The sequence below is a fragment of the Chaetodon auriga genome, chromosome 20 (genome assembly GCF_051107435.1).
Source record: "Chaetodon auriga isolate fChaAug3 chromosome 20, fChaAug3.hap1, whole genome shotgun sequence".
Classification (NCBI taxonomy): Eukaryota; Metazoa; Chordata; class Actinopteri; order Chaetodontiformes; family Chaetodontidae; genus Chaetodon; species Chaetodon auriga.
Window position 1 is genome coordinate 10,900,257 of NC_135093.1, and position 27,828 is coordinate 10,928,084.

The 27,828-nt window shown below is 42.0% G+C and overlaps 4 protein-coding genes and 1 long non-coding RNA gene across 6 annotated transcripts; 4 read left to right on the forward strand and 1 right to left on the reverse strand.

Annotated features, from left to right (window-relative positions):
* The first annotated feature begins 17 nt into the window (after positions 1–17).
* LOC143338687 (uncharacterized) lies at positions 18–2,100 on the forward strand. The gene is made up of 8 exons (XR_013079265.1): positions 18–57; positions 244–285; positions 381–422; positions 509–556; positions 1,155–1,196; positions 1,392–1,460; positions 1,750–1,893; positions 1,987–2,100. It is a non-coding gene; the product is annotated as an uncharacterized LOC143338687 (long non-coding RNA).
* On the forward strand, positions 2,020–9,889 carry LOC143339295 (uncharacterized). Its single transcript, XM_076760466.1, has 25 exons — positions 2,020–2,149; positions 2,575–2,871; positions 3,801–3,857; positions 4,041–4,094; positions 4,245–4,289; positions 4,400–4,450; positions 4,597–4,656; positions 4,830–4,883; positions 5,007–5,045; positions 5,155–5,211; positions 5,366–5,404; positions 5,595–5,645; positions 5,736–5,774; positions 5,882–5,938; positions 6,629–6,697; positions 7,194–7,250; positions 7,419–7,472; positions 7,886–7,957; positions 8,486–8,554; positions 8,647–8,709; positions 8,807–8,872; positions 8,955–8,993; positions 9,117–9,407; positions 9,735–9,791; positions 9,885–9,889. The coding sequence occupies exons 1-25, from the start codon at positions 2,020–2,022 to the stop codon at positions 9,887–9,889; spliced, it is 1,872 nt and encodes a 623-aa protein (XP_076616581.1).
* Positions 9,890–10,657: 768 nt separating this feature from the next.
* On the forward strand, positions 10,658–13,222 carry LOC143338683 (progestin and adipoQ receptor family member 4-like). The gene is made up of 3 exons (XM_076759260.1): positions 10,658–10,999; positions 11,992–12,210; positions 12,423–13,222. The coding sequence occupies exons 1-3, from the start codon at positions 10,834–10,836 to the stop codon at positions 12,854–12,856; spliced, it is 819 nt and encodes a 272-aa protein (XP_076615375.1). The 5' UTR covers positions 10,658–10,833; the 3' UTR covers positions 12,857–13,222.
* A 61-nt stretch (positions 13,223–13,283) lies between these two features.
* Positions 13,284–19,557, reverse strand: pelo (pelota mRNA surveillance and ribosome rescue factor). Its single transcript, XM_076759244.1, has 13 exons — positions 19,147–19,557; positions 18,583–18,675; positions 17,525–17,675; positions 17,250–17,340; positions 15,981–16,144; positions 15,564–15,624; positions 15,179–15,340; positions 15,049–15,095; positions 14,885–14,958; positions 14,719–14,790; positions 14,400–14,474; positions 14,261–14,292; positions 13,284–13,829 (listed from the first exon to the last, which is right to left on the reverse strand). The coding sequence occupies exons 1-13, from the start codon at positions 19,185–19,187 to the stop codon at positions 13,735–13,737; spliced, it is 1,158 nt and encodes a 385-aa protein (XP_076615359.1). The 5' UTR covers positions 19,188–19,557; the 3' UTR covers positions 13,284–13,734.
* Positions 19,558–19,698: 141 nt separating this feature from the next.
* ppp1cab (protein phosphatase 1, catalytic subunit, alpha isozyme b) lies at positions 19,699–27,407 on the forward strand. 2 transcript variants are annotated; one of them, XR_013079264.1, is made up of 8 exons: positions 19,699–20,117; positions 21,357–21,488; positions 22,183–22,413; positions 24,086–24,190; positions 25,154–25,377; positions 26,238–26,372; positions 26,483–27,063; positions 27,244–27,407. XR_013079264.1 is itself a non-coding variant. In XM_076759253.1 (7 exons), the coding sequence occupies exons 1-7, from the start codon at positions 20,063–20,065 to the stop codon at positions 26,576–26,578; spliced, it is 978 nt and encodes a 325-aa protein (XP_076615368.1). In that variant the 5' UTR covers positions 19,699–20,062; the 3' UTR covers positions 26,579–27,407. The 2 variants fall into 2 exon arrangements, 1 of the variants encoding a protein (XP_076615368.1); XM_076759253.1 differs by having other exon boundaries at positions 26,483–27,407.
* The last annotated feature ends 421 nt before the right edge of the window (positions 27,408–27,828 follow it).

Below are 27,828 nucleotides of genomic sequence, written 5' to 3' on the forward strand. Positions count from 1 at the left end.
GAAACTATTAAGGTTACAGATACCCCAATGGTGGATCCACCAAACCTGCAAAACCAGGTAAAAGTGTGGTCACAATTACATGTATGTCATTATTTTTGGATCAAAGTACAGTATTACCTTTCTAGTAGCAAGAAGCAAAATCCATCTCTCTCACCAAATTGACAATATTTACATAATTATGTAATATGTGATAATTCATTGTCAGCACAACTCTGATTTTACTTTACTCTGTATTTTGTTTAGGGTATGGCAATGTTCCAAATGGGTATGGTGCCAAACCCAACGGTAAGCCTGTCTCTCTCAAACATATTTTCAATTCAAAGTACTGTTTTATTTTCAATCAGAGTATAAAGTAATATGCTTTCATGAACTTGTTACAGGATATGGAGCCACCAGAGGAGATGCGGTGGGACCCCAGCTGGGTAATACTTGTATTATTAGCATGTCACAAAATGTAGTTCTAAACACTTGATTTGGATGTTTTTGTAATGATTTCTTTAATGTGAAGGTTATGGAAATGGAGCTGTTCCCAATGGATATGGAACCAAACCCAATGGTAACGTTTCGTATTTATCGTTAACGTGTTGTAAATGTTCCTCACGCAGGAAAGTGTCATGTTTGTTTCAGTGGGATGGCATATTTGTGTAGTGTTATGTTTGAGCTGAGCTTATGGTGCTGCAGCTGGAGCTGGGGTTCCCAAAGCTTATACAGCCAAACCCAATAAAAAAGCAGATGTCATCACTGCTTCTGCCCCTGAGCTGTGATTGGACAGTTGATTGTTTTTCATTTTGGCATTGACAGGTTGTTGCCATTTCAAATAAAGAAGAAGCTTCCCTGCATCTCCTGATGAAAACTAATGATGTACTTTGCATTTAGCTTTGACAGGTCTATGGTGCTCTCTGCTGGAAGACACTGACATGCAAAGCATCTCCATTTTTCTGTATTTGATTTTAATGTGCGCTGGAATATTAGGCTAAATAGTTGTTCTTATGTTTGTTTTTCATTTAACTAAAACAACATATACATGAAATGAAAATACATATGATATGTCTTGTATTCCACTTTATTTCTTTGCTTGATTTGCGTCAATGTAGGCATTTTAAATCTTCTATTATGGCCAACCTTGCTTACGTCTTGTTATATTTTCTCTCAAGGTTATGGAGTTAGAAATGGTGCTGCACTTGGTGGATACGGAGGTAAACTCAAACTCAAAAAGTTCCATCAATCCAGTGCCAAATTTATCTTTAAAATTCAGGAGGAGTCATCCATTAATGAGTTGTAGAGTGTAATTAGAGTTAATCTTGTGCGACTGTTATAATGGTCAGTTTATCTTTACCCTAAAACAATGTTACTGTAATAAAATTTGTAACTTATAAACTTGTCATTTGCAGGACATGGAGGTCCAAAGGCAGGCTCAAACCCAACTACTAAAGGAGTTGGAGCAATGTCACCCAGTGAAGGTGCTAAAACACTCGACCCTGGTAACAATTCTGCATAATATGTATAACGCATGAAATGTTTGGGATATCCAATCTGAACCATCCTTAGGAAATAAAGAGACAAATAATTGTTTTTGCATTGATCTGTCAATCATGTATTCAAGATGTCTGCATTGCTTTTGGTATTCAGGAATTTTAGCATGAAAATGTTGTGTTTCACAGGCTGCAGTGGTCTTTTGTAAGATGTCCTTGTGTTCTTAGTGGTTCTCCATTGAAATTTTTCAGCCACATATATCTGTTTGGATCTCAGGTTACGGCATGATGCCAAATGGGAAGGCTTCAAAGGGTGCAGGCGCATCTAATGTAAAGGGCCTAAAAGGTGGAGTTCTCTCTCCTGAGCAGCCAAGTGCAGCACCACAGGGGGGCGTGACACCTCAGCAAGCAATAACTGAAGGTGTAGCACCTTTTTCTCCTGAGCCGACGAGGGGTATCCTTGTTATGGTGACACAAGAGAAATATCAAAAGTTGCCCTCACCTGTGCCACAAGGAAAAAGCTACAAACAGACACCACTAGTCCCTCATGCCATGCCAGAACCAGCACCAGTTATTCCTCAAGGCAAAGACCCAAAGCTTGCACCTGAGCCAACACCTGAACCAGTGGTCCCCCAGACTAACCCAGCACCAGAGGCAACACCAGATCTTCAAGGCAAGTACCATAAACCTGAATCTGTGCAGTGCTTCTGTAACAGGAAATAATCTAAAAACACCCACAACTCCACAAACTGTGGGAATCACAACTTCCATTATTTGCTGCTGGTCATTTTGCAGTTACTTGCATAGTACCTGTGGCTGAAATAGCCTCCCAGTGCATTGCTTTTCATACATGTGAACTTATGTTTTATAGTGTGTTGCTTTTGAATTTGTACTCTGTGGTTTGCCTACACACACACACACACACACACACACACACACACACACACTCACACACACACACACAGTAAATGTACTTAAACTAAAACACTGAATCTGAGAAAAAAGACATTGATTTTGGAGGCTTTTCATGTTACTACTGTCATAATTTGCAAACATCTAGTAAAATATTGCATACATAAATGATGAAATGTGTGGCCTGTAGGTTATGTGACTGGAAGTGCTGTGCCTGAGCAAAAAGGTGCAGAGGCAGAGGTTCTTTTTGGGATAGACAGCACCAGTGAAGGGGATGCTGCCCCCGCAAACACCAAACCCCTGAAAATCAAAGCTGTTCCTGAAACAGTGGCAGCTAAAAGTACAGAGAGCATCACGCCTGAAGAAGCACTGGCTGTGGGTGTGCCTGAGGTCGCACCAGAAGAAGCAAGCATCAAAAGTCAGCCAGAGGCAGGACCCGACAGAGTTGGGGTCAAAGGTCTCCCTGCAGGAGAAACTGGGGCAACTGGTAAACTGAATGTTGATCCGGGTGTGTCGCATAGTGCTGTAATGCATGTGTAAATGATTACTCAATCCTGTGTTTGTTCCTAACTCTAAGTCTGTTGCAGAATGGACATTGTGATCCCTCTAAGTGTCTTATACTCAAAGATGTGTGTTGTTTTAATGGCCAGGATTCAGTCTGTAATACTTTGTCAATCTAAATGCATTCTCAGTATCAATACCTGCAGATTATCTCAACACATGAAGGTGAATTTTGCTTTAATTTCCAATTGCAGGTGGAGAAATGCAAAGTATCAACTTGAGTGAATCCTAGCCAGTGTCAATGGTCATATTTGTTGTAGCTCTATGGATTTTTGTGTAATTAGATGTTTGTTTCTGTGTCGCATGCTCTTCAGAGTTGTTAAATTACCAGTAACTTATGTTGAGATGTGTCTTTGTCGTGTGTAAATGTCACTTTTGAAGTGATGTTTTGGGAAATACACTTATGTGCTTTTTTGCTCAGTTAGATAATAAGATGGAGCTTTAATTAATATTTTTGTTATCTTTGGACAGAGCCAGGCTAGCTGTTTCCCTCTGTTTCCAGTCTTTATGCTAAGCTAAGCTAATTGGAGCTTCATATTTAATTTACAGACATGGGAGTGGTATCAATCCTCCTGTCCAGATTAACTCAGCAAGAAACTGAATGAGCATTTTTCCCAAAATGTCCAAACTATTCCTCTAACATTTGTAGCAGGTTGATATTTAACAGACAGACTAAAAGTGTGAAGTGTGTTACTTTGTTGTGTGGTCATTGTAACACACATGATCTGAATCCTGATCATTTTGAATTTTAATTCACTGCATGTTGTTTAATGATACTATAAGTGGAACACTTTAAGGAGATATTGTACATGAATCATTTCCAACTCAGGCCTGATCTGTCCCTCTGATTTTCAGAGAACCTCGGAGGAGCTTCGATCTCAAAGGGACAGGGAGCGAAACCAGCTAAACCTGGTAAAAACGTCTGAATCTTTTCTGAGCACTTTGTCTATGAGATCTGGTGCAGATATTCATCTCATCTGCAAAAGTACCTGCGTGTTTAGTGGTTGATTGCTCAGTTGAATCTACATATCTGTGTCTGGTTTGCTGTGCAGTCTTGAATTGTGCTGGTAATACTCGATTCTGTTGGTGTTCTAGACTGTGGACCATCAGGACTACCAAATGGACAGTGGATGAAAATACCTAGACCTGGTAAACTGAGTATTATATTTTAGTACTGCTGATGTGTGTTGGTTTCAACAGCCATGTGCCAAAGTGATTACCATCGTTCCAGTGGTGTTGCATGCTCAAAGCAGGTAATGAAAAATAGGTGTTCACAGCGTTTTGTGTTTGTCATTTAAGGTTATAATGCAGGTGCTTCAGCATCCTCTGGCACAAACACGAAAGGTACTTGTACAGTAGTGACTCAGTTCATTGCATAACAGTGTATTTTTCATAGAAACAAGAATACTTAGTGTTCATATTTTTGATTTTTGACTCTTTTTTTTTTCTTTGAGGTTATGGGGCAGGAGCTGGTGCTCCAAAGGGATATGGAGCCAAACCTAACAGTAAATCTACTTTATTCTTCACTCTCAGTGTTCATGTGTATAAAACGGAGCGTTTTGCAGATGATGATTGATGTGTACTGCATGTTTGATCATTATGAAGATGCATATGGAGGCCTGTTCGTAGTGATATTTTGTCATTGTTTAAGGATTTGGTGCCAGTGCAGGGGGACAGTCAAACGGAGGTGGAGCTAAAGCAAACAAACCCGGTAAGGAGCCTGGTAAAATAGCTAAGACGCACATTTTGAGTGAAATGCATGAATATTTGAGCATTTTTCCTTTTTTGTTGTGTCAAACTGTTTCAGAACATCCTGTTGTGACATTTGGATGAGATCTTGTGTTAAGTCCACATATGTCTGAATTAAGTTTTGTCTTTCTAAAGGTTATGGAGCAGGAGGCTACACTGTCCCTGGACTCAGCAATGGATACGGAGCTGGTAATATTTACCGTCAAGTCTGACATACAGTCAACAATGCTCTCTGCTATTTCCTTTGTTTTCTTTCACTTCCAATGAAATTCAGATGTGATTTTTAAAGTACCTTTGCTTTTATGTTTACAGGCCTTGGATATCCTTATGCAGGGAAACCTCAGCAACCTGGTGAGTGTTTTCTTTTCTCAGCTGAAAAAGTAATTCAACCTCATAGGGAAGAGGAATAAATCTAATCTGAAGTGTGGAATGTGCTTTAATAAGTGTTGTTTGCTCTCAGGTTATGGACAAGGAGCGTACCTTGGAGCTGGATATGGAAACAGAAATTCATATGGAGGTGCATTTTAAAAGGATAAGCTCTAAACATTGTCTTTTAACTAAACCAGTAAGCTGATCATCAGTTACAGTAGCTTTTATAACTGAATTTGTCCATCTTTAAATTGTTCTCGCATGTAACCTGAATTTTACCAAATTTCTGCCATCTTTCTCAGGAATTACAGGATTGGGTGAAGCAAGCAAGTCCAAATCAGGTGTGATTCAATGTCTACACTCAGTTTGTTGAAGTACTGGAACCATAAATGGATACAACACATGATGAGTCTATGAATTGGTAGATGACATGTTCTCATAGTTGCTGCTGTGTTATTGCCGGCCATTTAGCTCAGCCTACTAGGGTAAGTTAGGAGCACTGAGGTAGTTTATGATGTCTTGTTCTTGCAGGATACGGCAATGGAAACGGTTACAGTGCTGGTGTACAGCCTGACTATGCAAGTAAGTACCATTATATCAAATTTGGTTTGGAAATTTGGTTTTATTCTGTGTGAATTACAATAGAAGTCAGCATTTCCTCTTTGTCTCCAGGTCTTGGCCAAGGTGCAGCCGCTGCTAATGGCAAATCAGGTACGATATGACAGGCAACATAAGAGTGAAATGAATGAGATCAACAAGACATAGATGGTGAAACAGTGAATAATCTGTTATTGTTCACTTTACTCCTGATTCTGCAGGTGGCGCCAGACAGATTCCTTACAATGGAGCCCCAGTGGTTCCTGCTGGACTTGATGGTAAGACAATAAAATCATGTAAGGATATGATTTAAGCATGTGTGAACAGGAAGGTTTTAACAGTGAGCAGAATAATCCACAGTGAAAAAACAGAGAGCTGCCTCCGAGCAAAAAATAAAGTATTATTGATATTCGCTTCCTGTTTGCATTGGATGTGTGAGAAGAGCGGAATAACAAAATAAAAACAAACAAGAGTGACTGAAATCCAAAATGCTGCAGCACATTTTGAGCCCAGTACTGCTCCTCAGGCAGCGCTGAGTCACATCAGCCTATTTTTGTGCATCTGAAGCGTCAATGAAAGTTTTTTTTTTTTTTCACTCTCTGCAACTGAGGAGCTCATCCAGTTTGTCAGAGCATCTCAGTGTCTCAGTTTGTAGGTTTATCAGTGTGTTTGCGTTCACTTCTGTAATCTGATTATTCCCTGCTCTCAGCAGTAAGGTGATTTCAGAAACGGCCTCAGTCTAAGTACTGTGGGCATGTTAACAGCATATTCATCGCAAGGTGTAAAAGTCAATAGATTCAATACACAGACATTTGTACCCGTGCAAATAGGAGCCGCTTTGAGCCTCAGTCCACTTGCCTAGGTCCAAATGGAAAATTAGGCAGCATGTATGGTGGTATATATAACTTTATTTCACGCATTAACTTAAACATCTCTCACACCACAACTGAAATGTTCCAATGTTACAGGAATGGGCAGCTTGCCTTTCGGTGGTCAGCCCCTGGGGATGGGTGCAGAGAAATCAAACGCCAAGTACGGTGAGTGCTTGCTTATCGTGTTCGCTCACTCTGCTGTAACGTAGCTCGGAAAGGAAAAGGGAGTCATGTCAATGGCTTTGTGAGTTTGAAGCAACTTGATGTGTAGAACTCTCATATAAATCTGAAACCTTTTAAAGCAAGTTCATTTCTCATTATTTGTGTGTCAACCATCGTTATTCTCTACTCACTTACTGTTCACTCTGTTTTAGGCATTGGTGGACTGCAGTTTGGTGGACAGCCCCTCAGTGCAGGGACTAATGGCGCAGGACATTATGGTATTATGTTATTATTGCATCCTTTCATTCAGCCTGTTAATGCAGACACTGTGAGTCTTGATAAAAGCTGCAAGTTAATTTATATGTAATCCATGTGTGTTGATTGACTGTATATACCAAAGTGTCTGCTTATATTCTAAGGGTCCCTATAGCCCACTGTGAATCAATACAAGCTTGAACGGTCAGTCTAATGAGTCCATGTGTGTCCCAATTATATCCAGGTTATGGTGGAAGCCCTTATGGGCCTGCCGGTGATAACAAATCATCTGGAAAATATGGTGAGTTATTAGCCTATGCTGCATTTCAAAGTAATGTGCAGTACCACCAGTAGCTTTTTAGTGTGTTTGTCTGGTGTGGGAAGCAAAGCAGCCGAGTTGATGCACTGAGCCACAAAGGTCTTGTGTCTAGCATCAGTTATTAATGATGTTAATTCAACATACTTGCAGGTGGTCTTGGTGCCAGCATGGGAGGGGACCCTGCACCTGGAAAATACGGTCAGTGTGAGGGGACAAAAAGGTTTTTTTTGCTGTATTTTTGTCATCACTGTAGCAGTTCCAGAAATGCAGACACTGATAGGCAGAGGCAGTTAAATCCACAATCTACACTTTACACTGACTGTGAAAAGGCTTCTGATGAGTGTCTATTTTGAGAGGAGATCATTTCATACTGTTTTCCCTCCTCTGCTTCAGGATATGGTGGCTTCCCCAACGGTGGGCAGCTTCTTGGTCTTGGTAGTAATGGAAATACAGCTGGTAAATATGGTGAATAAATAGCTTTGGTATCACTTGTTGTGATTTGCTGTCTACAAGCAGCACACTACAAAATCCCAGTCATTGTTTTAGAAAACTCTCTTAACCTTTCTTCTTCACCTTCTTCTTTTGTCTCTTCCTCTGTTTCTCTGTCTCTTCTTCAGGTTATGGAAGAATGCCTTATGAAGCTCAACCAGCTGGACTGGCCCCTGAAGCCAAATCCACTGGCAAATATGGTAAAAGCTTCAATAAAGAAAAGTTCAATAAATGGGGAATACGTTTATTAGCTTTCTTTTATGGTAAATCTGAAGTGACCGCCAGCACTGGGCTAACTTAGCTTAGCATAATGAGAGGGAACCTTTGGCTGCTTGCCCAGCAAAAAGCAGAATCTCCAGAAAGTTACTGAATTTATTTAATAACGCATTTTCTTCCAGGTCTGGCTGGGTCACCATATCAGCCTGAACCTCTTGGGCTTGGACCGAGTGGAAAATTAACAGGCAAATACGGTGAGAGTCAGCAAACATGGCAGCTCCCCTCTAATTGTCATCTGTGTATTTGTTTGGTTTAACTTGTCCATGTGATGCCAACTGCTCAGGTGGCGGTGAAGTTCCCTACGCACCACAAGCTCTTGGGTTTGAAAGTGAAGCAAAATCCTCTGGGAAACATGGTGTAGTACATCCTTTCATGTGCACTTTCAATCCAGTCATTCTGTCTGTCTGCATTTTGGACTTTTACTAAATGATTTCACATCAATCTCTCACCAGATAACCAGGGATCATACCAACCGCAGCCTCTTGAGTCTGCATCTGAAGCCAGATCTGGTGGAGAATATGGTATTTTGTCATAATTGCTACTAATTACCTGACTAGCTGAGTTAGAAATGCACATAAATTGTACATTTATGTCTCTTTTTTGCCTTAAACAGATACAGCTGGTTTACCTTATGAGCCTCTGCCTCTTGAGCCAGAGTCAGCTGGAAAGTCCTACGGTGCGTCAGAGAAAGAGATTCACAGCACAAACATACAAACGTAATACAGTAGACCCTGATCTCTTCTTCTTAACTGTTTTTTCTCCACACCTCTTAGTGAAGGGAGAGGTACCCACTCCAGCGATTGCAGTTGAAAGCGATGAGATGTCCATTGATAGATACGGTAAGTGCAGCGTGTGTTTCGGCCTGGTTGATCTTGTGGCTCCACTGCATTCACATAATGTTAAACTGTTTGTCACTTTCAGAAAATGTGGGCTACATAAATGGACAAGTGCAGCCAGAAGGTAAAACAAGGAACTTTCATCCCCAAATTTAAAGTGCATATATGGTGCACAGACAATAACATCAAAACCTTAATTTACAGTAACACAATTCATCTGTTTGCCTTGTCTGCTCTCCCTCCATAGTTGTTGCATTTCCTGCAGCTCCCACTCCCAGCCCCACCCTAGCTTACCCCTCTGTGCCATCCTATCTGCCCATGGAGTCCTCCTACACACCTGATGTGGTGCCCGGAGCGGGTGTTGAGGACCTGCCCGACCCCGCCGGCACTGCCGGCCTCGGCTTCGACTCAGCAGCAGCTACAGGAACACACGACGAGGCTCAGGTGCCCGAGCAAGCCGATGACCTGCTTCAGCAGCAACAGCTGCCGCGTCAGATACACATTCAGCAGCATCTCAAACTGCATTTTCACCCACAAGGCAAGTCCTGCAGAGGTTAAAGTACTATCTATCTACACTGCAAGCGTTAGGGTGGATGGAAAGTGGCTCAATAAAGCAGAAATACTCAACAATCTAAGGATAGATTAAGGATAGAAGGCAGCCCTGAGAGTGGCTTCAGTCTTCTCATTGAGGGAATAATTTTATTTCCCGCAATGTCAGACTGCTCCTTTAAGTTCACCCTGCCAAACATTAAAATACATTCAGAGGCTGTATGTGCTTTGAAATGATATGTTATAAGTGGAAGTAACATTTCAAGCTGTGAAAACTTCTGCATAACCGCCTGCATTGTTTTCTCTTTTTCTTCAGGAGCGAAGAACAGCAAATACGATTTGAATGGTTTCTTTGGGAATAGTGGCTATCAAGGTAAGAGCAGACTGACTCATGATCATTTTCAGTTTGCTGTGTTCTTCTTCACCCTCCCACTCATCTTTGCTCTGCATCCTTCTCCTCACACAGGTTAACTCTGCTGACAACGACAAGTACAATCTCTTTTTCTGCCGTTGTATATTGATTTTGATTGTCTCTCACTGTATATTGTTTTTATTTTCTTCTGTGTCGAATAGTCCCTGTATTTTTTGTGTTTGTAAGCCTAAAGATAAAAACAACATTAGCTGTCGTTAGTTTTTCTGTTAATGTACATTTTAATGCATCCTGCATTACTTTTTTTGTCCTGCACTGTTCACTGTACACTCAAAAACTTGCTTGCTGGACAAATGGAGTTTGTCTGCTGCATGTGGTCGGTGTTTTCTTTGACTCATGTTATCAACTCAAAATAATTCTGTAAAACTTAAATCAGTGTAATTTATTTTGCATGGGAAAGGGCTTTTTTTGGCAAGCATCTGTTTATGATTGTACAGTATTTGATTGAATAAAACCACCAGTGAAGACCAACAGTGGAAAAGTTTTAATTTATGTGTGTGTTTCTATGCATTTAGTGTGTTACATTATGAAGAATGTATTATGGAGAATGACTACACTCTGTAGTGGCCCCAGATCATCCTACAGTACAGTTGCACACAAGCATGAAGAATAGGAACATGTGTGTACTCTATAATACGGGAAATACATCTATATTCACAAGGAAATTGAGGTGTGAATCCATTATGAGCCATGACAAGCAGCAGCTGCTGTAGTGCACATGGCTTTTTGTGGGGATTACTCTAGCTTAGGGATAAGAACCCTTTGCTGATTGGTCTGACGGAGAGCATGCCACTTCGCCAGCTCAACAGGTTGCTTGCTTGGAATTACACCTGTCCAATGATGGATTCAAGCACCAGAATTTCCGGCCAGTCGTGGTCATGATTGTGCCTCAGAGTCCTGAGTGCGGCCTCGTTTAGGATGTAAATGTGAGGAACCTGTACCGTCAACTACATGAATGTGAGTTCATCGGCTGCAGGAAGTTGTGATGGTGCTTTACGAAGGACCGCGGCTGTTGGACTTCACAAAGACCCCTACACACCTTCAGTTCAACAAGTATGTCCTGACAGGTTACCGGCCAGTGTCCACAGCTCAAGAGTGCCTCAGGAGCATCTTCTACATGCACAATGAGCTGGGGAACATTTACACTCATGGTAAGTCCAGAAATTAACCTTGCCTTGCCTTGCAGCTGTTATTCCTTTAGGAATCCACTCCAGTTTATCCGAATTAACACATTAAAACACATCTTTACAGTTAAATACTCAGCAAATGTTTCTCACATAGTATCCACTCAACTCATACGGGGGCTGCACAGCAAAACAACACAGATATCCACTACTCTCACTTATGGCCAGTTGCAAGCGTACTTGACAAGAGTGTGTAATGAGGATATGGGGAATTAACTGTAATCTGCCCTGGGAATCCCTGCCCTGGAAATAACCTACTGTTAACAAGGTCTTTAAAGGTGTGTGGCTGGCTGACGATTTCAGGCATAAATGCCGATATGTATCATGGGTAAACCATCCTGCAGATCCACATTTGCAAAGATTGAGAGTAGTTGCAGAATTTTGAAAATTCGCATGTTTTCCAAATTTGCGTATTTTTCGGAAGTCTTTGAAATGCAAACATGACTCAGATTGTGCAAACACAAGAAAAGATGCAAAAGAAACGGTGCACAAGTTAAAATACGCACAGCCTTGAACTTTTAACTTTTAACTAACATCTTCTCCATGCTCCATTTTCTCCTTAATTGGCTATCCCATAAGTTCATTAAGGCTAACACTCTTATTAAGGGGAAGTGAAGGGTATTAGCTGTAGAGTGTTTCTCTGGTTTCTCCATGCATGTAGCCAAGAGTCATATATTTAACACTATTCCTAGAATACAAACAAACAGAGGAACCGTTCACAGACTCTTAAATTCCTCATTCTGCTCTGTGTAAGGTTTTTTTAACAGCACCTGCTCACCATAAAAACAGACGTCATTAACTGACTACTTACACCAGGCCACAAACTTTAAAACTTTTAGTCATACTGGAAAATAATTCTCCAATTGTCTCAAACATGCACTCCTTCATTTTCTTGTTTCATCTCATTCCTCCGCTATCCCTTTCCCCCCCATCAACTCCTAATCTTCCGATCACCCCAGGCATCCCTTTTTTCCTCTTCTTGGTGCTGCTGCCTTTTAGTATCCCCTGGATGGAGGTGGACAGCATCTGGATCTGTGTGGTCCACTATCTGGCCTGCCTCTCCCCCACCGTTGGCTCTGTGGTCTACCATGTGTTCATGAACCATATAGGAGGAGAACATGTGTACGACATCCTGCTCTCCCTGGACATGTTCGGGGTCTGCCTGGTTAACACGCTGGGTAGGTGGTCGGTGCCATTTGGCTCTGCTGTCCTCGGCCTGAATCTCTCTAAATGCAGCATCTAAAATCCTAATCATCAAAGTGTAAAAAATGAGTCTTCACTAAGTCCAAATCTCCTCATTTGCTTATAATAACCCTGAAAACTACTGAGTTGATCTATTTTTAGTGGCATTGCTGTTAATTCATTGGCATATTTTCCCTCTTGTCACCAGGGGCACTTCCCATCATCCACATCACGCTTCTTTGCTACCCCGCCATACGACAGACCGCCTTGCTGGCCTACATCCTCCTGTCCAGCTATGGTATATACTGTGCCACCACGGCCCGCACAAACGTCCTGCGGCTGCGAGCTTTCGTCTGGCAGGGCCTTTTCCGCTTCAGCCTCTTCCTGTTCCGGGTGTTCGGCAGCGGGGTGGGCAGCCCCAACTCCCTGCGGCTCTTCATCATCATGGACACGCTGGCTGTACTGGGAGGGGTGGTCAACATCATCCAGATTCCAGAGCGCTTCATCCCAGGCCGGTTTGACAACTGGGGCAACAGCCACCAGATAATGCATGTCATGGTTACTTGCTCAATAATCTACCTGCACTGGGGCACACTGGAGGATTTAGCCTGGATTAAGACCTACCAGTGTCCTACTGAGTGATGCAAAGTATATCAAGTACACACATGTGCACTCAAGGCTCCGCTGATAGAGAAGAGATTTAGGATTCAAAGAGGCAGGAGGCGTTAAGTAAAAAGAGAAGAGAGGCAAGTTGTTTCTACATGCACTTTAGTTCTAGCTGCTGAAATTCTTTGCAAGGGAAGTTTGCAGTTTGACATTTTGCTGGAGGAGAATAAGAGGAACTTACAGTGTTGTAACTGTGGAACTAAGCTGTCACTACACTAAATTAAAAATCCTGAGCATACTTGATTTTTAGTTTGTTGAAATGCAGTAGTTTTGGGTCATATTGCCCATAACCAAAATAGTTTTTAAATGAAATTATTGAACGCAATAAATTCTATATTTTTACATGCTGTGTTTCATTCATTCTTTCAAGGATTCTTGTGACAAAGTGAAATAACACAAGCGGTTGAATACTTCTGTTGTTTAATTGCAAGAGAGATATACTGTATGTACACTTGGAAAAGAAAATCTTTTTTTCTATTGCTAAATGTCAGTAAAATTTTAACTGCTTTCATTTGAACTTGGCAACGAATGTTACAGTCTTTTTCATTGGCATTCCTCTGAACTCAGAGCTTTCTGGCATGAGCTGAACCTGCATCTTTGAACGACACTGTCACCTTCAAACTAAAAGCATCACAGCACCAAAAACTGCATCAATTTACTTGTAAATATGGCCACTTTAAAAAAAAAACAGGTGTGCAGATTAGACTTGAAAGAGGTGTGGATGTTGCAGAGGTGGAGTACTTAGCCCGTAACACAGCAGCTTTATTGTTTTACAATGCTCTGAGTCAATGCATTCTTGCATTATGTGCTACACAGGACGAGCTTCCTCTTCTTTTCTAGTCCATGACTGTGGATCAGTCTTCGTCTGAGCTGCTGTCATCCTCAGCCTCAGATAGGTCGGCAATGGGAAACCGCAGGATGGCAGCCACTCCGCTCAGCTGAGTCAGTTCTGAGAAGACAATCAAGGTTAAATCAACATACACATGGAACTTCAGGCTGATAATATCTCTAAGTACGGAAGTGCAAAATGCACAATTGAATTTGAGGAACTGATTCTGTCCAAAGTTGAAGTCAGGGCCTTAATCAATCAGTGCTGAAATGACGGCAGTAAATGAAATTCCCCTGACAGTATCAAACATTTACAGAGCAGACCTGACGGTGTGTTGGTGTTATTTTACTCATGCTGGTCATTTCAAGTTACAATTATGGAATAAACCCTCAGAGTTACGTAACCATACCTGGAGTGGAGTTTTTAACCACTAGCAGCGCCATGCAGCAATGTTTTAAGAGTGGGTCCCTGTTTCGTTCATGAGTTTGCCAAATAAATGCTACAGATATGTGTTTCTAAAAGAAAAAAACAAAAAAGCTTGTATAACTTACGTTCACCAGAAACATGAAGGCTTGAGAAAATTCTGGATGAAAAAAGAAAAAAACGAGAGAGAAAAACACATCAACTTGGTAAAGGACGTTCTTCTTGGTGAATGTTAACACAGCCAGTCTTTTAAAAGACGATCGGTACCTGACGTTGCCGCCATTGTCTCTCACGTTGTCCACCAACCGAACGTAACGACTCCTCGTGGGGATATCCTGGTGTCTGGTCGTACACGCGGAGAGACACAAAACATGCATTCATACACAGAGCAGATGTGATTGTTTATATTACAATGCTTGAAATAATTCTGATGGCAGTTTTTGATTGTATACAGGTTAGACAATCCAGGAGAAAACTGTTGAAAATGTCGGCCAGTAGCAGCTGAACGTAAACACCCGCCCTGTGAATCTACATCAGATAACCTAAAGATCTGTGCCAAAAACAAGCAACCTCTCCCAGCGTGTACCTGAACAGCTTATCGCTTATCAACAAGGTGTCGATGGCGAGGGCGTCGGCAGCTTTCTCCACATGAGCCAGTCTGTGGCAATGCAAAGATACAAAGGTTGCTGATTATCAGTACGAATAAATGACGACATCGTGTCTGTTGGCTGGTCTGGTCCATCATCACTCACCCATAAAAGGCTCTGTCAGGCTCATGTTGGAGCATCTTATAGAAGTCTTCCAGGGCTTTCACCTCTCCTGCTGCCTGAAAGTTAAACATAAAGACCACTTACTACAGTCACTATTCACTTTCAATGAATAAAACAATATGACAAATCACAGGCTGTACAGTCACCTTGGTATCAGAGAGCCGACTTGTCACGGTGGGATCAGAGAGGATTTCTGCAAAACAACAAGCACTTCACTGAGTTTTCACCTTGTGATGAGATTTGATCACTTTATTCTCAGAGGCTGCAAGCTCGTACCTTTGAGCGAGTACTTGTGACCTGACGATGAGTGGACCAGCATGAATTTGGGTCGATTCTCCAGCAGGATCTTGTTGTCCTGTCGCACCGCCTCTTTGAAGAGGTAGCTGATGAACTGGTCCTTCACAAAGCCTGGACTGGCAACCAGGATGCACTTCACCACTAGCAGAAGGCAAGGGAGAGAATTCAAAATCAACTTTTCTAACGTTTCGTTTCTTCAAACGGAAACGAAAAACAAAGATTATGTGGCAGCAGTGATTAACCACAAAGGTGCCATTAAAATGACTCATAGGAACAACAAACTATAAAGGGAGATGCGTTTGACACAAAACAGGAACACATTGTAAGTCTATGCATGTTGTGCGTGTCTACACAGCAGCAATACCATCAAAATTGATGTGGCGGAGAATCGCTTGCATCACGGCCTCATAGAACCTCTCCAGCGCCTGCAAACACACAGACAGTTTGACATCAGCCTACATGACAGATCCAAGTACTGAGGGAAATAACTGTGTCATCATACACTAAACTTTAGTTTGATACGTTGATATGAATATTCAGAATATAAAGTGCGACTACCTTTGTTGGTCTACCCTATTTTACTTGCTGTAAATGTGACAATTTATTAAAATATCTGCCCAACTTGCTCTATTCAGAGCACTTCTTGTCTTCAACAAGTCTTGAAAAAAAGGGAGGCAAGGGTCATCTCATAATCAGAGGTCACCACACCGACACACTATCTACACTTGCTGACTTTATTCTCCCCTCGTCACAGCTGTGCGGTCACAGCGAGCTGACCTACCTTCTCGTGCTGAGTGCAGCTTCCCCTTCTCTTGCGAGGAATGGTGAGCTCCACCTTGGCACGGAGCAGAGTCATGGCGGGGGTCACCAGCACCAGGTTGGCCAGACCCTCCTGCATTACCACAGCTGCCACATCTGCCTTCTGGGTTGCATCACATGCCTGCTCTAAAGGGTAGACACGGCAAAATAAATGGATCATCTGAGGAAGCGGGTACTTTTTGAAGTTAGCAACAAATGTCTTATTACAGTTTTACTGTTAATCATTGATTTTGCTCTTACTTAATGCCTGTAGTTGATGTGAGCAGTTGCTAAGAGCTTCACACGCTCGCTACTTAGAGTTAAGTTGTGGTTAAAATTACAGCAGCAATGACTCAAATGCATGAACCTCATCTGTCAGCTTCCCTCTTGTTTCTTCCTATCCTGTTCCCATGGCAACACTCTCTCTCCACTGGTAATGTAAATACATGAAGGAGAGGACTGTGCATTTCCTGTAATGTGCATGTAAACTTGTCAAAACAGCTTTTAACGTTCAACATGATCTTAACTGTTCAACATCTGTGAGCAATTTTTGACATTTGGACTGTGTCGTTTTAACCACATTGGCTCGCTTCACAGTTCTTTGTCTGACAGAAACAGGCGAAGGTCTGTGTTTTCTTGGAGTGAGAACGTGAATCTACTCAGCAGAATGTTAAAGTTGTTGTGGTTCATAACACTATTGAAGCCAAACAGATTGTCCACAACAGTCCATGTGGAAAGTAACCTCGACTCATCAAGCCAAGCAAACATCTCCAACTATGGAAAAACTCTGAACTCAACAGTGTTTGTTTCCATGGTTTGGTTCAGTTGGTCAGAAGTGAAAAATGCTCTTCACATTTGGGTGCTCATCAAATAACTACTTTCAGGAGAACTGCTGGTAGTCTCTTAGGAGTGTGAGCAAATCTGAATCAAATGCAAGAACTGACCCTGACATGCAGTTTTATCTGTATAAGGAAGTAGAAGCTGAGATTCTGGCAGCTGAGTGTGCAGTTGCTAAAGCCCATGAAATTCTGTCCGGTAAACAAGATACTTGTGAGTCCATTTGATTACTGTTTACAAGTCCTGGTTGCCATGCAAGTGGGAAGTGCGAGCTCAAATGAGCCAAACACAAGAATGAGACAAACTGATATTTTCTGCTGTGATTGTTCTGACCGAATAAAACAAATAAAACAAAAAAAATAAAACAAAATAAAACAAAAACCTCAGTCCAATGTCAACAGCAGCACCTGCTTACCGATCCTGTCCAGCACAACGCTGTCCCAGCTCTTTTTAGCAAGAGTGAACTTCCTGTTGAGCTCAAGCTCAATAGTGTGGTAAGCGCCCATCTGGTGAGGGAAGAAGAATAAATGACACTGCTGTTATTCTTTAACATATGATTGTGCTTATGAGAACAAAAGAAAATCTTCGGCATCCTAATCTTATTACTTAACCCCTCTACTCCACTTTAAAATGTCAATTCTCATTAATGTCACATGACTGCAACTGTCAGGTTGCTTAGAAATACCAGACCTTGACATACTGGTTCTCCTCAATGTTAGTGCCCTTTACTCTCAGCTGGCAGGCCTGGGAGTCAAAGTCAATAGTCTCCACACACAAAGTGAGGGTAGTCCGGACTCTGGAGCTGCCCACACTTCCAGTGGTGGACTCTGTCTGCACCTTCCTGTGGGAGCAGGGGAAAGGGACTTGAGGTGCAGCTCTGATGGCAAATTCTGTTTGTGTTTCTCAGACCAAAACACTGAGTGAGAGAAGAAGCTGGAAACCTGATAAACAAGCACAGAGTGACTTAGAAGGCAGAATGATCGAGACAAAATGATCCACTACTTGTGTGTGATGGTGTCTCTATATGCAGAGAGCCTGCCCTTTGCCTGTATTTTCTTATTTTGCTGTATTCTGGATGTTTCTGGGTCTGGGCATCAACCTTTGGACAGTGGGTGTGCTGCCCCCAGCCAATAACAGTATGCAGGGTGTGAGCGTGTGAGTCAAGTGCCTGATTTGAATGTTGTGTTTGCAAACCCCATCCGACAAATCATACTCACTCTTCCTTAATGAACATTTGTCACAACATTACATTCGTATATGAAGCATTATTGTGTTTTTTATAATGATCAAGATATTTGGATGAAGTCACTTTGAATTACTTTTATGGCTGAGGGAATTCAAGACAGAGCTGGAAACTTGTGGTCTTGCAAAAACAGAATTCTTTCGATACAAGACGTTGTGTGTAAATCAAGCTTCCTGTTGAAACTTTCCAAACTAGATCTGTCAGGTTACTACAAGTCAACCTGTATAGCTAGCAGCACTGATTACATCAGGTGCATGTCATATCTGATCAGTGGTTAATGAAAGTGGAGGGAGGCTAAACCTTGAGTTGCTTTTTTTGATACTTTACAAATGCATACAGAACGGCAGACTTGAATCGTTATCAGCCGACAAATGAAACACACACAGAAAGATGCTGCAATGCCAATTCTGCAGTGCTACAAGATAGCAAAGCCAAAACATCTGGAAAGCCCTGGTGTGCACTGCAGGGCTTCATCTGTCACCATGTAATCAAAGTTAGTGGTTACCTGATAGTGGAGGCTCTCAAGCTGTCCCCCACTTGCAGCAGGTTGTAGGTGTGCCACATATCCTCTGCCTCCTCTGGCATCAGAGTCACCTGACTGAAGAAGGATAGCCATTACTGCGCCATCTTATTGGCGTTATTCACGTTAGTAATACGTCAGGTGTGGTTTTGGTTATCACAGCATTAGACTGTGGATATGCTTTTACTTTAAGATGTCAAGCCATGATGCAATGCAATGATGCAGCAGCATCCATTCTATTACAGTACTTATGGAGTGTACGTCAATCGTAACACAATCCGTGGTTGTTTTGTTTACTCACTCATTAAACTCATTAAAGCGAAAGCAATAGCCACAGCCTGAACGATACAATCTGTGCTCATTTAGTTATATTTCGTGTTGTGTGAGTTATTACACATCAACTACAAAAGGGACAATTTCCACACTAAGCCCAAACTCCCCACATCTCTGCTGGTACAGGTGAATGTAAATCACAAGTTGACACATGTAGTCAGCTGCAAAGTAGCATGCTGGTTAGCTTGCTAACATTAGCTATCGCCAGTCACTCACCCGGCATTATCTTTTTCAATGTCTTTATGGAGCAACTTCATGGTCGGCTGCTGGTATTATATAACCAAATGTATAATTAGCGTTAAGTAGATAGGTTTACGTTTAACCGAGTTGGAGTCATGTTTCTCTTAGTGAACTAGCAAAGTAGCTAAGCCATCTCTCAACTTAAGAATGAATCACTCGGTGCGTGTTGCCAGGCGCTAGGACATTGCGTCATGCCAAAATACGTCGTTGATTCTTCCCATCTTGGTCACTTCCGTGGGTGTCGCTTTACTGCGCAACAAATACAGAGCGATACAAAGACGAATATTTGAGTAAATGTCGACAAACACGAGTCATCTTGCATTGTTTGATATAATCTTTCATTTAAGGCCACCAAAGTGCAAGATAACGTTATATCCGAGAACGATTGCCTTTTTTACATTGTGGTTTGAGATAAGCAAATACTGACCGACGTTGAAAACAGCCAATCCGTGAGAATAATGTCTCCCGCAAACACCGCCTACTGGCAAAACTCACCTATAGGAGCGCGGGAATGGTCTGCCCTCTTCCGTTCAACCTTGCTTTGAGCTAACGCTCGTCTAGCTTTTTTTTGTCGATGGCATGGTGCTAGTAGCTACGACAGAAACATCGTTGTCACGAGAAAATACGAATGCTGAAAGTGAATTCGGATATCTGATGTAAAATAGTTGACTAAGGCGGATTTCTGAAGTACATGACAGCCATCACATATTTAACAATTTATCGTCCAGCCTCAGATTTTGAGGTTGCCAATTCTGCCCCAAGGTTAGCTAGCTAGCGGGCTAACGATAGCCGATTAACGCTAACCTAGTTGAGCTAACGGTAACTCAGTAGCCAGTTAATAGTCACTACGTCTTCAATTCGTAGGAGAAACCGACCAGAATAGAGGAATAGCATGGCAGAAGCCGATAAGTTGAACATCGATTCCATTATACAACGTCTGCTGGAAGGTAAGTTGAGGCAGCTTTTCGCTCAATATTTATTCACCGAGGTAGCCATTTTCGCTAACAGGCTAGACAACGATAGCCACCTATGCTATGTTAGCCAGTTAAGTTCATCGTTTTGCCTCTTGCTAACGAAACACAGGATTTGAATTGACCGTCAGTTATGTTTGGTCAGTAGCATCCTTTTCGCTGCAAATGAATCTTTGTTGTTCCCAGTCGTCCGTATTAAATTCTTAGTAAATGTTTTATATTTAGGTTTTACATTGCCCGACAAAGTATTCGCTCTTCAACGTTAACTTACATTGTTAGTATCGTTAACCTGCAATCGATAACGCTGCTATTATGTAACATTAACAGGGCGATGTGTATATTTTCGTAAATGTCTTGTCCACAACATGACTGTGTTTAAAGTATCAGTGAGCAACATTTACTTTTCTTGCTAGCCAAATACTTTTGGGCAATAAGGGCAAAATTTAACGTTTATACAAACGGAACTGGAAATGGGAACAGAGCTCAGATTTATTACTGTGTCATCAGGTGGCTTACGCTGAGTTAGTCCATAGTGGTCCCTTAGTATTGTTTGATATTTACGTCTAAATCAGTTATATTTGTGTGGCGGAATCAGAAATGTGATTTGGAAAGTGCCCCATATCAAGTAACAGCACCCTGGTTGGTATCAGAAAGTCATACGAGTTGTTCCAGATAATTTTTACGATTCATGGGAATTTGTCCCCCAAATGGCTCTAAACCCAGAATCTTGTTTTTTCTGCTCCTTGAGTGAATTCAAAAATTGAAAGTCAACCAAACTAAAACATGACGAATACCTTTGCTAAAGTGTAAGTTTAACAAAATACACAAAGGAACCTGCCAATTGGATACAGAAGGCACGAGGATCATCATGCATCACGATGACTGTGATGATAGAGTGAAGAGTTCATGATTGAATACTGAACAGCGTGCACACTGCATATTAACATGTGCCAACTGTCCGTGGCAGTCTGCCCCATTTTGCTGAGAACATTTGAATTCTGTTTTACGGTGAATTTTCCTTTTAGAAATAAAATGCGGTGTCTCACTTTACTGTACTTTCACAAATACTCTTACATTTGTGCTTAGCATTTTTGGATAGCACAGTTTTAACATGTACTCCCTGTCGCAAGTGAGTACGAATATTAAACTCTGCTGTGTTTATGGTTCATTGTTGTGTGTGCTATTTCTCACTCTTGTTGCATTTTTCTCTCACAGTGAAAGGCTCCAGACCTGGCAAAAATGTTCAGCTGACAGAGAATGAAATCCGTGGTCTCTGCCTCAAATCCCGGGAGATCTTCCTCAGCCAGCCAATCCTGCTCGAACTTGAGGCGCCCCTCAAGATTTGTGGTGAGGCTTAGTTGTGTTCTTGAGAGTCCAGGGAATTCTCAAGCGTGGTTGCATAGCATTTACAAACACTCTTAGATGGCTGTGCTTAGGTCATAGTGCTGGACTAAAGCTTACATTCACATTATACTAAGTATTCTCAATACCAGATGCTAAATGCCTTTCAAAGGATAGTTTATTAAATCTATTTAAACCAAAAAGAAGACAGTGTTAAAGACAGGATACAGTGCTTGACTATGACCTTGCCACATAATCTCAGAACTATAGGGATAAAGTGATAATATTGACTTGCCAGTGTTTTGCTGTTTTGCACTGCAAGTCTCCCGGGAGTTGCCCTCCTGTGACATACTGCTGATGCCACTTAATGAAATGACTCTCGAACAGTCTGCAGATTTTAAGGAACAGCTCAAGTTTCCAGTGCAGTGAGAATCACCACCATCTTCACACTAAATCCAAGCTTGCACATTAATTGCGTTGTCTCATCATCACACAAAAACAAGTCAAGCAACACCGGAATAACAGAGTGTTCATTTGGATTAGTGCATGGCCAATCATGGTCTGAAGTGTTGGTGATCATTTGCAGGGTGTCAAGTGTTGTTGTACCTCTATCCAAGTCCTTTACCTTTTGTTGTGCACATACACATGGCATGATAATCACATGTTTGACTTTCCACTCTAATACTGTTTCTCTCACCAGGTGATGTTCATGGGCAGTACTATGATCTGCTGAGGCTGTTTGAATATGGGGGCTTTCCACCAGAGAGCAACTACCTGTTCCTGGGGGACTATGTAGACAGAGGCAAGCAGTCCCTGGAGACCATCTGCCTGTTACTGGCTTACAAGATCAAATACCCAGAAAACTTCTTTCTGCTGAGAGGAAACCATGAGTGCGCCTCCATTAACAGAATATATGGCTTCTACGATGAGTGTAAGTCATATGGCATGCATACAGATACAAACAAGCATTAATGGTAACACTACTATCTATGGTTACTAGCAGTTTGCTTAAAATATAGCCTGTGGACTTCTGTCTCAAATGTTAAACTTGTAGAAATGAAAACAAAGTAGTGTAAATAGTAGACAAAAAGCGTTGTAGCTTCCTATATATTTAAAAAATCAGATCTGCTTTTTTGAATTGTATGAGCGATATGTTTTTCTGTGTATTCTCCGACTGTACAATACATTGTACCGCAACCAGAACATTCAACTACTCATTTGATGCTTTCACGATTGTGATTGAGAGCGTGGTTGAACATGTGGGTCCAGAATCTCCCATATTTGTTCAACTGGGTTAAGATCCAGTGACTGCGAAGGCCATAGCGTATGATTTACATAATTTTCACACCCAAGAAACCATACAGCGACCCCTTGTGCCCTGTGGATGGGGGTCCTTGTCGTCCTGGAAGAGACGGGGGATCGGGATAGAAAGGCTTCATCACAGGAGAATGGTGATCACTCAGAACAACTTAACATTGCTTTGCAGTGACCCTTCCCTCTAAGACGACAAATGGACCCAAACCATACCAGCAAAATGTCCCCCACAACATAACAGAGTCACCAGATCCCTTTACTGTAGGGGTCAAACATTCAGGCCCATACCGTTATCTTGGTGAATGCCACACAGGCACTCGCCCACTTGTCAAGAATATGCTGAAGGATGACTCATCTGACCATATCATTTTTGTTTCTACATCTCTGTAGACCAGGGCCTGTGGTTTTTGTGCCACTGAACTCTCAAATGGGCACCCGTCTTTGTAATGAGGGGTTTATGCACTGCAGCCCTACTAAAACATCCCTCCCCATGTAATTGTCGACGGACTGTTGTTGCTGACAGTCTGATCACGTCCTGCCTTCACATTCTCAGTCACCTGAGGAAGAGTTGCTCTTCTGTTTTTTCTTTACGTATCGCACTAATGCACATGCATTACAGTCATTTAATGTGCGCTGTCAACCACAATTTCCGACCATATTTTACTGATGTCTTTCCCATAGATCTAAATGCAGATGTCACTCCACTCACTGTTAGAATTGAATCACTTGCCAGTTGAGCAGTCTTTAAGACTGAATCTCTTGCCATGCGTGCCCCAACAATGAAACCTCTTTCAAAATCACTTTGATCTTTGACTCGACTGGGCCTGTTCAACATTTTTAGGAATGCCACGGAGCATGATTGATGTCAGATTGCATAATTGTTTGACGCAATGTACCTGTGTGAAAGCATCTGCATGCGTTATGGTTCTCCACTCATTTGGTCAGGTTTTCTCTTTTATTTGTTGCCCATCTGTCATCATTTATATACTCAGCAATGCAAACATTTTTAATAAAAAAAAATCTGAGTTAAAGCTGTTCTTTAAACCCGATGAGGAATCTGTCTTATCAGTAGTAAGAAAAGCCATAACACCGATAACCCCTCAGTGCAACAAGCTTCGGGCCAAGGAGCATGATCAGGCTCTAGTGATTAATCACATGCCTCTCTGCTATTCAGAGCCAGGATTATGTAAACTGTTGTGTTTCTAATGTGATGCAATAGGTGCAGCTGTTGAGATTTTATTGGTCTCAAGATTACATTGTGACCAGGTAATTGTGGTTTCCTCCCACAGGTAAGAGGCGATACAACATAAAGCTGTGGAAGACCTTCACTGACTGCTTCAACTGTTTGCCTGTTGCAGCCATTGTTGATGAGAAGATCTTCTGTTGCCATGGAGGTATCCTCATCAAACAGTTCATTTGGCTTCTGTCCAGAGCGCACACACAAACTCGCCTCTGCACTGTTGTTATTGTCAACATAATGGTCAGACCTGCAGGACTGTGTGGGATCTTAATTTCTTGTTTGAGTATATTTATGTATCCTTGCCCTGTGCTGCAGCCACAGCTGTAGACCACTTTTTATTTCTTATTTCGACAACTCCTGCAAAGAAATGCTGCCGTCAAATCACTCACAAACCGTTCCACCAAAGAATGGACCTAAGGGCTCAGACAATGTGACACCAGCAGACATTCACAGCTATCTTGTGTGTGTGTGCGCTACACAAAATATGTAAACAGGCCCTGATAATCATGTGGGTAAACACCACCTCCCTGTTGGAACATATGAAGTTACATAAGACAGAACGCACAGAAAGGATATTGTATGTTCGCTAGTTCAAGTTTTTCATCGATTGAGGACATTGCAGTTAAAGCCACAATCCATTTTTTGGTCTCGGTAATGTTTAGTATACACAAATGAAAGTCTGTTTTATATATGAAAATTCCACAGTTTTTATGTATCAGCTGACCTTAACTTATAGGGCTGTATTTCTTATGCTAAAGTTCTATACATATGTTTTATTTTGATTGTGATGTTGTTATCAAGGTGACATTCTTATTTATATCATATTGTTGTTTTAAATCACATTAATTAGCTCTAATAATGCTGAAAGAGAGGTGTGTGCACGCATGTGTGTGAGACAGGTGTCCTAATCTTGCACATTCTGCAATCGGAGACGCTCCTTGTTTGACACACCCCTCTAGATTTCCCTCCTTTTGCCTAGCTGAACTGAAAGTGAGCAATAAAACCAAAACCAGGCCTCAGAACAACAAGAAACATAGTGCATGTGTACCATCATAGACGCTAAATTCAAGTTTTTCTGCTGTCTAACATTGAACTGTTCTACATTGAACCTCTCCAGGCCTGTCCCCAGACCTCCAGTCTATGGAGCAGGTCCGAAGGGTCATGCGCCCCACTGATGTACCTGACCAGGGCCTCCTGTGCGACCTGCTGTGGGCTGACCCGGACAAAGATGTGCTGGGCTGGGGTGAGAACGACCGTGGTGTCTCCTTCACTTTTGGTGCCGACGTGGTCACAAAGTTCCTCCACAAACACGACATGGACCTCATATGTCGGGCCCATCAGGTGAGTGTACGACTTTTACCGAAAGGTTAATGATGTTTTTGCAGTGGGAATGAAAGACGGTGCTAATAATAAGTGAGAAAATGACGAGTTAAGCCGCCCCTCTTCTTTATATCCAGTTAGACCAGCAAGAGTTGGGTGTGGAACTTGTTATGTGATGTTAGTGTTTCTGTGTGCTTAGAGTTGTTTCATAGAGACAATGACGCGTAGCTTAGCCTCTAGTTATGCTAAGGAGGGTGGATTATTACTGGTAGGGATGGGCATTTCAGGCAAAAATGTTGTTCACATGCAAACATACACACAGTGACAGTGCTTTGCTCTCAAATGACTGTGCATAATTTTTGGAGACTTGTAATACTCCAGCAGCTGACTTTACCTGTCTTACCGTAGTTGGAGTACACTGGTTTCTTCAAACTAATTTAGCCTGTCTTGAAGGTAGTAACCAGCCCCAAGTCACTGTAGTTGTATAGTATCCATAAGCTTAACAGTGGCTGTAATAATGTGCAGGATATCTTTGCTCTCTACGTCGCATCCACACAGGATAAAAACGAGGGGAAATATATTAAGACGAGTCGCAGAAACAAATTGATGTTTCTTCTAATAATTTACTGCCTTTTTTTTGTTATGGATTTATTTTACAGTAAACTCCTTTTGTAGCTAACGCAAGGTCAGCACTTTTATCAAACAAGCCTGTCCAGCTTTTAGTACAGGAAGGAAAGTCAGGTGGAACTGCTGAACGCTGTCAATGAATTACGACGCGGTTCTGTTTTTGTGCCGCTTTTATTGTATGCATGTGAGAAGCATTTGTTCGAAATGACCTCCCACTCTTTAAAAACAACTTGTTAACCTGTCGTTTATCTCAGGTGGTCGAGGACGGATATGAGTTCTTTGCAAAGAGGCAGCTGGTGACGCTGTTCTCAGCCCCGAACTACTGCGGTGAGTTTGACAATGCCGGAGCCATGATGAGCGTAGACGAGACCCTCATGTGCTCATTCCAGGTAAGCAAGACATCAACCGGAGAGAGACTGATAAAACAGGCCTTGCATGTCAACATTTGCAAGAAATACAATGTTTAGCTCAGTTTGCTCATCTTTTCATCCCTTTACAGATTCTCAAGCCTGCAGACAAGAAGCTGTTCTACGGTGGTGGAGGCGGCATGGGCTCTGGTCGCCCAGTCACTCCCCCAAGGAAAGCTAAGAAATGACAGCAGTAGTCTGCCCTCGACCTCCAACCCACCCCTCCTGCCCTCTCTACCTCTCTTCTCCTTTCTTTCACCAAACAGCCAGAAATCAAACCTATACCCAGGGCTTTTTTCCTTTTTTATCTGTACTTCTTAAAACATTTAATGTTATGAATTGTCTGAGTGAGTGCGTGCGTGTGCAGATGACCAACGCGTCTCGTCTGCCGGTGAGCATTAAAATCATGTGTGCACGTGTACATTTTGTGAGAGAGTATTAGAGATTTATACTTTCCCCTCTCTCTTACCACTCTTCCCGTGGAAAGGTTGAAACCACAGTGTCTGTCTGTACAGTAATTTTGACTGAAATGCAGGGTTTGGGAGACAGTGGGAGATTGCTGACCTGATGAATTTAGCAGCAAGCCCCTGCCAGCAGGTGTTGTGTGTGTACTTGTGGAGGGGGGAAGTGGTTTGTTTTCCCTGTCCTCTGTACTGTAAAATCTCAAACACAGGTGTGTGTGCATGTGTGTGTGTGTGTGCGCGCATGCGTGCATGCAGTGTCTTGCCTATCTGAGTGTGGCGTCTTGGTATCCTTGAACAGGAAGGAGTGTGTCACCTTGTCTCACAGAAGCAAGCCACATGCTAACCCCCCCACCCCCCCACCACACACACAGACACGCACACACACACAGACACGCACACACATGCGTATGACTCTTCAGATTCATATGAGCCAGAGCTGTAAAAACCCCGTACAGTTTAGGTTTGTACAGATTTGATTACTTGAAAGAGATTTTTTGTGAATTCGTTTTGTAGTCTTTCATCAAGTTGACCAATAAAGCGAGAATCTGAGCTACGATGGCTCCGAGTCATTTTTACTGTCATCCTCCATCTCAGCTAGTTGCTCTGAAATGTGTTTCCATCCTGAGTGTTTTCACAATGTGTATTCTGAGTCACTTTTTTTCGCTACAGTTTTTAGATCAGACCTGCCCTTTGAACACAGTTCGAGCCTGCAGTGAACTCACTGTTAGAAGAGGCAGGAGGAAATGAGTTTTTCTAATATTATGGCCTTTGAAAATATATGTTGGGGCTGCAGCTTGTAATTCTTTTCATTATTGATTAACCTGTCTGATCTTTGGTCTGTCCAAGGCAACAACTAATGGGGATCCCAATAAACAATGACAGAAAATAGTGAAACTTGCATACAGTATGTCTTCACTTGAACTCTATATGGTCTTTAATATACTATGTCCTTGGCAAAAAGTATTCTGGGCAAA